General features: G+C 32.1%; 1 protein-coding gene across 1 annotated transcript; it reads left to right on the forward strand.

The window, feature by feature from the left end:
- Window positions 1-3,610: 3,610 nt before the first annotated feature.
- Window positions 3,611-4,569, forward strand: LOC114190858 (sporozoite surface protein 2-like). The gene is made up of 3 exons (XM_028079915.1): window positions 3,611-3,760; window positions 3,917-4,011; window positions 4,065-4,569. The coding sequence occupies exons 1-3, from the start codon at window positions 3,611-3,613 to the stop codon at window positions 4,567-4,569; spliced, it is 750 nt and encodes a 249-aa protein (XP_027935716.1).
- Window positions 4,570-8,476: the final 3,907 nt, after the last annotated feature.

Here is an 8,476-nt window from a genome sequence, read left to right on the forward strand (position 1 = left end):
TTACACTTTCTTTACTTAGTTTACTTTTCTGGAATTTTATTTTCTTAAACTTTTTCAATTCTTTTTAAAGTTTTTATCTACTTATTGATCCTTTTCCAATCTTTAATTATGTTCTTGAAATGGTTTTTGCAAAATTTTACTCATCATATCGAGTTCTTCTCTTAAAGTTTTTAAAAGATTTTTCTTGAAATCTATTTTTTCACTTTTGCTAATTTTTTTAAGGTCTTCATTTTAGTTAACTTCTTGAATTACTTATTTTTACACTTTCTTTACGTTGGTTTTTTTTCTTCAATTTTATTTTCGTAAACTTTTTCAATTCTTTTTAAAGTTTTTACCAACTTCTTGATCCTTTTCAAATGTTCAGTTATGTTCTTGAATGGTTTTTGCAAAATTTACTTATCATATTGAGTTCTTCTATTCAAGTTTTTAAAATCTTTTTCTTGAAATCTATTTTCTCACTTTTCCTAATTTTTTTAAACTCTTCATTTTCATTAACTTCTTGAATTACTTATTTTTACAATTGCATTACTTTTGTTTTCTTAAATTTTATTTTCTTAAACTTTTTAAAGTTTTTATCAACTTCTTGCTCCTTTTAAAATCTATAATCATTTTCTTGAAATGGTTTTTGCAATATTTTACTCTTCATATTGGGTTATTCTTTTAAAATTTTTAAAATCTTTTTCTTGATATCTATTTTGTCACTTTTTCTAATTTTTTTCAACTCGTCATTTTCATTAAATTCTTGAATTACTTATTTTTACACTTTCTTTACTTAGTTTTCTTTTCTTGAATTTTATTTTCTTAAACTTTTTGAATTCTTTTTTAAAGTTTTTATCAGCTTCTTGATCCTTTTCAAATCTTTAATTGTTGATCATTTTCAAATCTTTAACTATGTTCTTGAAATGGTTTTTCCAATATTTTAGTCATCATATTGAGTTCTTCTCTTAAAGTTTTTTAAATTTTTTTCTTGAATTCTATTTTCTCACTTTTCCTAATTTTTTTAAATTCTTCATTTTCATTAACTTCTTGAATTACTTATTTTTACACTTTCTTTACTTAGTTTTCTTTTCTTGAATTTTATTTTCTTAAACTTTTTGAATTCATTTTTAAAGTTTTTATCAGCTTCTTAATCCTTTTCAAATATTTAACTATGTTCTTGAAAATGTTTTTGCAAAATTTTACTCATCATATTGAGTTCTTCTCTTAAAGTTTTTAAAATCTTTTTCTTGAAATCTATTTTCTAACTTTTCCTAATTTCTTTAAACTCTTCATTTTCATTAACATCTTGAATTACTTATTTTTACACTTTCTTTCTTAGTTTTCTTTTCTTGAACTTTTTCAATTCTTTTTAAAGTTTTTATCAACTTCTTGATCCTTTTCAAATCTTTAATTATGTTCTTGAAATGGTTTTTGCAAAATTTTACTCATCATATTGAGTTCTTCTCTTAAAGTTTTTAAAATCTTTTTCTTAAAATCTATTTTCTCACTTTTCCTAATTTTTTTAAACTCTTCATTTTCATTAAGTTCTTGAATTACTTATTTTTACACTTTCTTTACTTAGTTTTCTTTTCTTGAATTTTATTTTCTTATACTTTTTCAATTCTTTTTAAAGTTTTTATCAACTTCTTGATCCTTTTCAAATCTTTAATTATGTTCTTGAAATCGTTTTTGCAAAATTTTACTCATCATATTGAGTTCTTCTCCTAAAGTTTTTAAAATCTTTTTCTTGAAATCTATTTTCTCACTATTCCTAATTTTTATAAACTCTTCATTTTCATTAACTTCTTCAATTACTTATTTTTACACTTTCTTTACTTAGTTTTCTTTTCTTGAATTTTATTTTCTTAAAATTTTTCAATTCTTTTTAAAGATTTTATCAAGTTCTTGAACCTTTTCAAATATTTACTTATGTTCTTAAAATGATTTTTGCAAAATTTTACTCATCATATTGAGTTCTTCTCTTAAAGTTTTTAAAAACTTTTTCTTGAAATCTATTTTCTCACTTTTCCTAATTTTTTTAAACTCTTCATTTTCATTAACTTCTTGAATTACTAATTTTGACACTTTTTTTACTTAGTTTTCTTTTCTTGAAATTTATTTTCTTACTTTTTGAATTTTTTTTAAAGTTTTTATCAACTTCTTAATCCTTTTCAAATCTTTAATTATGTTCTTGAAATGGTTTTTGTAAAATTTTACTCATCATACTGAGTTCTTCTCTTAAAGATTTTAAAATAATTTTCTTGAAATCTATTTTCTCACTTCTCCTAATTTTTTTAAACTCTTCATTTTCATTAACTTCTTGAATTACTTATTTTTACACTTTCTTTACTTAGTTTTCTTTTCTTGAACTTTTTCAATTCTTTTTAAAGTTTTTATCAACTTCTTGATCCTTTTCAAATCTTTAATTATGTTCCTGAAATGGTTTTTGCAAAATTTTACTCATCATATTGAATTCTTCTCCTAAAGTTTTTAAACTCTTTTTCTTGAAATCTATTTTCTCACTTTTCCTAATTTTTTTCAACTCTTCATTTTCATTAACTTCTTGAATTACTTATTTTTACACTTTCTTTACTTAGTTTTCTTTTCTTGAATTTTATTTTCTTAAACTTTTTCAATTCTTTTTAAAGTTTTTATCAACTTCTTGATCTTTTTCAAATCTTTAATTATGTTCTTGAAATGGTTTTTGCAAAATTTTACTCATCATATTGAGTTCTTCTCTTAAAGTTTTTAAAATCTTTTTCTTGAAATCTATTTTCTCACTTTTCCTAATTTTTTGAAACTCTTTATTTTCATTAAGTTCCTTAATTACTTATTTTTACACTTTCTTTACTTAGTTTTCTTTTCTTGAATTTTATTTTCTTAAAGTTTTTCAATTCTTTTTAAAGTTTTTATCAATTTCTTGATCCTTTTCAAATCTTTAATTCTTGATCCTTTTCAAATATTGAATTATGTTCTTGAAATGTTTTTTTGCAAAATTTTACTCATCGTATTGAGTTCTTCTCTTAAAGTTTTTAAAATCTTTTTCTTGAAATCTATTTTCTCACTTTTCCTAATTTTTTTAAACTCTTCATTTTCATTAACTTCTTGAATTACTTATTTTTACACTTTTTTTACTTAGTTTTCTTTTCTTGAATTTTATTTTCTAAAAATTTTTCAATTCTTTTTAAATTTTTGGCCCATGTGGGCGAGGGCCAAAAAAGCCCACATTGAAAAAAAGCCCCCATCAAAGAAGTCCACAAGGCTTAAAATTTTACAAAAGCCCTGTGGGCTTGGACCAACCCTTGGGCTTTCATCTTCCACATGAAAAATATATTATTATCTGTGGGACAGGCCCAACGAACCAGACAAGCATGACAACTAGAATAGGTCGAATAACCCGAACCTGCCCGACGACCTCGACAAGAACGACGACTGGAACGGGCCCGATGATCCAAAAGGGCCCAACGACCCGAACGGGCTCGACGACCCGAACGGGCCCGACGACCCGGACAAGCTCGACGACCAGGACGAGCCCGACGATCAGGACAAACCCGACAACACGGACGAGCTTGACAACACGAACATACTCTACGACCCAGATGGGCCTAACAACCAAGACGAGCCCGAGATCATGGAGCAGCCCAACGACACAAATGAATCCGACGATGCAGAGGGGTTCGAAGACCCGGACCGAAATAAAGACCTAAACGGGCCCTATGACCGGGACATACCCCACCACACGAACAAGCCCGATGACCCGGACGGGAACACCAACAAACAGGCACGACGACTCGAATGGGCCCGACGATCTGGACGAGCCCAAAGACTCGGACGAGCCCCACATTGGGACGGGCCCGATGACCCAGACGAGCCCAACGACCCGGACGAGCCCGACGACTCGGATGAGACCGATGACCTGGACGGGCCCGATGACCAGGACGAGCCCGAAGCCTCGGACGAGCCCCACAACTCGGAAGAGCCCAACGACCCGAACGAGCGCGATGACCAAAACGAGCCCGACGACCCGGATGGGCCCGACGACCCGAACGGGCCTGATGACCCGAATGGACCCAAGACCTGAATAGACCCCACGACCTGGACGGGCTCGATGATCCAGATAGGCCTGACGACCCGATCAGGCCCAACAACGCGGGCGGGATCCATAATCCAAACAGGCCTAACGACCCGAACAGGCCCGACGACACAAACAGGACCAATGACCCGAACTGGCACTGCGATCCAGACAGGCCCCACGACCCGAACGGGCATGACGTGCCCGATGATCCAGAAAGGCCAGAAGACCTGAACGGGCCGGACGACCCAGACAGGGCTAATGACCTGGACGCGCCCGATGATCCAGACAGGCCCAATGACCCGAACGGGCCAAACAACCCGAATGAGCCCAACGAACCAGACAGCCCAGTTCGGGTCGTTTTGCATGTCGAGATCATCAGGCCTGTCCAGGTCGTCAAGCCCGTCCTAGTCATCGGTCACGTCTGTGTTGTCGGTCAGATCCAGGTCGTCGAGCTTGTTCGAGTCGTTGGGCCTGTCTGGATCATCAGTCCCGTCCATGTCGTTAGGCCCGTCTGAGTCGTCAAGAACGTTCGTGTCGTTGGGCCTTTTGGACAATCGGGCTTGTTGGGGTCGTTAGGCCTGTTTTGATCATCGGGCTCGTCCAGGTCCCTAGGCTCGTTTGCGTCGTCGGGCCCGTTCAAGTCGTTGGGCCTTTCTGGATCATCGGGCCCGTCAGAGTCGTTGGGCACATCCAAGGCGTCAGGCCCGTTTGGGTTTTTGGGACTGTGTGGATCATCAGGCACGTCCGGGTCGTGGGGCCCGTTCGGGTCCTAGAGTCCGTCTGGGTCGTCGAGCCCGTTCGGGTCGTTAGGCTTGTCTGGATCATCGGGCCTGTCCGGGTCATTGGGCATGTTCGTGTCGTCGGGACCATTCAGGTCGTTGGGAATGTTTGGATCATCGGGCATGTCCGGGTCGGTTGGCCCGTTCAGGTCGTCGGGCATGCTCGGATCATGGGGCCCTTCTGGGTCGTCGGTTCCGTCCCGGTCGTTGGGCTTGGGTCGCGGGGCCCGTTTAGGTCGTAGGGTCCGTTTTTGTCGTAGGGACAGTCCAGGTCGTCGGGCTCGTCCGGGTCATTGACCCCGTTTGCGTTGTCGAGCCCGTCCATGTCGTCGACCCGTTTGTGTCGTCGGGCCCGTCCATGTTGTCGGGTTTATCCTGGTCGTCAGGCTCGTCCTGGTCGTCGAGCTCGTCCGGGTCGTCGAGCTCGTCCCGGTCGTCGAGCTCGTCCGGGTCGTCGGGCCCGTTCGAGTCGTCGGGCTTATTCTGGTCGTCAGGCCCGCCCGCGTCGTTGGGCCCGTTTGGATCATCGGGCTCGTTCAAGTCGTCGTTCTTGTCGAGGTCGTCGGGCAGGTTCGGGTTGTTCGACCTATTCTGGTCGTCGTGCTTGTCCGGTTCGTTGGGCCTGTCCCACAGATAGTAATATATTTTAAAAAATAATATATTTTTCATATGGAAGATGAAAGCCCATGGGTTGGCCCAAGCCCACACGGCTTTTGTAAAGTTTTTAGCCCTGTGGACTTCTTTGATGGGGCTCTTTTTCAATGTGGGATTTTTTGGCACTCGCCCACATGGGCCAGGACCAAGCCTTGTGGGCTGGGCCAAATTAACACCCCTATTCTTGATCATTTTCAAATCTTTATTTATGTTCTTGAAATGGATTTTGCAAAATTTTACTCATCATATTGAGTTCTTGTCTTAAACTTTTTAAAATCTTTTACTTGAAATCTATTTTCTCACTTTTCCTAATTTTTTTAAACTCTTCATTTTCATTAACTTCTTAAATTATTTATTTTTACACTTTCTTTACTTAGTTTTCTTTTCTTGATTTTTATTTTCTTAAACTTTTTCAATTCTTTTTAAAGTTTTTATCAACTTTTTGATCCTTTTTCAAATCTTTAATTATGTTCTTGAAATGGTTTTTGCAAAATTTTACTCATCATATTGAGTTCTTCTCTTAAAGTTTTTAAAATCTTTTTCTTGAAATCTATTTTGTCACTATTCCTAATTTTTATAAACTCTTCATTTTCATTTACATCTTGAATTACTTATCTTTACACTTTCTTTACTTAGTTTTCTTTTCTTGAATTTTATTTTCTTAAAATTTTTCAATTCTTTTTAAAGTTTTTATCAACTTCTTGATCCTTTTCAAATCTTTAATTATGTTCCTGAAATGGTTTTTGCAAAATTTTACTCATCATATTGAGTTCTTCTCTTAAAGTTTTTAAAATCTTTTTCTTGAAATCTATTTTCTCACTTTTCCTAATTTGTTTAAACTCTTCATTTTCGTTAACTTCTTGAATTCTTATTTTTACACTTTCTTTACTTAGTTTTCTTTTCTTGAATTTTATTTTCTTAAACTTTTTAAATTCTTTTTAAAGTTTTTATCAACTTCTTGATCTTTTTCAAATCTTTCATTATGTTCTTGAAATGGTTTTTGCAAAATTTTACTCATCATATTGAGTTCTTCTCTTAAAGTTTTTAAAATCTTTTTCTTGAAATCTATTTTAGCACTTTTCCTAATTTTTTTAAACTCTTCATTTTCGTTAACTTTTTGAATTCTTATTTTTACACTTTCTTTACTTAGTTTTCTTTTCTTGAATTTTATTTTCTTAAACTTTTTAAATTCTTTTTAAAGTTTTTATCAACTTCTTGATCTTTTCAAATCTTTCATTATGTTCTTGAAATGGTTTTTGCAAAATTTTACTCATCATATTGAGTTCTTCTCTTAAAGTTTTTAAAATCTTTTTCTTGAAATCTATTTTCTCACTTTTCCTAATTTTTTTAAACTCTTCATTTTCGTTAACTTCTTGAATTCTTATTTTTACACTTTCTTTACTTAGTTTTCTTTTCTTGAATTTTTTTTCTTAAACTTTTTAATTCTTTTTAAAGTTTTTATCAACTTCTTGATCTTTTCAAATCTTTCATTATGTTCTTGAAATGGTTTTTGCAAAATTTTACTCATCATATTGAGTTCTTCTCTTAAAGTTTTTAAAATCTTTTTCTTGAAATCTATTTTACCACTTTTCCTAATTTTTTAAACTCTTCATTTTCATTAACTTCTTGGATACTTATTTTTACACTTTCTTTACTTAGTTTTCTTTCTTGAATTTTATTTTCTTAACTTTTTCAATTCTTTTTAAATTTTATCAACTTCTTGATCCTTTTCAAATCTTTAATTATGTTCTTGAAATGGTTTTTGCAAAATTTACTCATCATATTGAGTTCTTCTCTTAAAGTTTTTAAAATCTTTTTCTTGAAATCTATTTTCTCACTTTTCCTAATTTTTTTAAACTCTTCATTTTCATTAACTTCTTGAATTAGTTATTTTTACACTTTCTTTACTTAGTTTTCTTTTCTTAATTTATTTTCTTACCTTTTTAATTCTTTTTAAAGTTTTTATCAACTTCTTGATCCTTTTCAAATCTTTAATTATGTTCTTGAAATGGTTTTTGCAAAATTTTACTCATCATATTGAGTTCTTCTCTTAAAGTTTTTAAAATCTTTTTCTTGAAATCTATTTTCTCACTTTTCCTAATTTTTTTAAACTCTTCATTTTCATTAACTTCTTGAATTACTTATTTTTACACTTTCTTTACTTAGTTTTCTTTTCTTGAATTTTCTTTTTTCAATTCTTTTTAAAGTTTTTATCAACTTCTTGATCCTTTTCAAATCTTTAATTATGTTCTTGAAATGGTTTTTGCAAAATTTACTCATCATATTGAGTTCTTCTCTTAAAGTTTTTAAAATCTTTTTCTTGAAATCTATTTTCTCACTTTTCCTAATTTTTTAAACTCTTCATTTTCATTAACTTCTTGAATAGTATTTTTACACTTTCTTTACTTAGTTTTCTTTTCTTAATTTTATTTTCTTAAACTTTTTAATTCTTTTTAAAGTTTTTATCAACTTCTTGATCTTTTTCAAATCTTTAATTATGTTCTTGAAATGGTTTTTGCAAAATTTTACTCATCATATTGAGTTCTTCTCTTAAAGTTTTTAAAATCTTTTTCTTGAAATCTATTTTCTCACTTTTCCTAATTTTTTTAAACTCTTCATTTTCATTAACTTCTTGAATTACTTATTTTACACTTTCTTTACTTAGTTTTCTTTTCTTGAATTTTATTTTCTTAAACTTTTTCAATTCTTTTTAAAGTTTTTATCAACTTCTTGATCCTTTTCAAATCTTTAATTATGTTCTTGAAATGGTTTTTGCAAAATTTTACTCATCATATTGAGTTCTTCTCTTAAAGTTTTTAAAATCTTTTTCTTGAAATCTATTTTCTCACTTTTCCTAATTTTTTTAAACTCTTCATTTTCATTAACTTCTTGAATTACTTATTTTTACACTTTCTTTACTTAGTTTTCTTAATTTTATTTTCTTAAACTTTTTCAATTCTTTTTAAAGTTTTTATCAACTTCTTGATCC

Source organism: Vigna unguiculata, chromosome 1 (genome assembly GCF_004118075.2).
Source record: "Vigna unguiculata cultivar IT97K-499-35 chromosome 1, ASM411807v1, whole genome shotgun sequence".
NCBI classification, from domain to species: domain Eukaryota; kingdom Viridiplantae; phylum Streptophyta; class Magnoliopsida; order Fabales; family Fabaceae; genus Vigna; species Vigna unguiculata.

Bases quoted from the DNA above. Each gene is read 5' to 3' on its own strand.
- LOC114190858 (XM_028079915.1), top strand. From the start codon at position 3,611: ATGGAGCAGCCCAACGACACAAATGAATCCGACGATGCAGAGGGGTTC. The intron at 3,761-3,916 runs GCACGACGACTC...CCCGATGACCAG, and splicing joins ACGGGAACACCAACAAACAG to GACGAGCCCGAAGCCTCGGA. The intron at 4,012-4,064 runs GCCCGACGACCC...AGACCTGAATAG, and splicing joins GAGCCCGACGACCCGGATGG to ACCCCACGACCTGGACGGGC.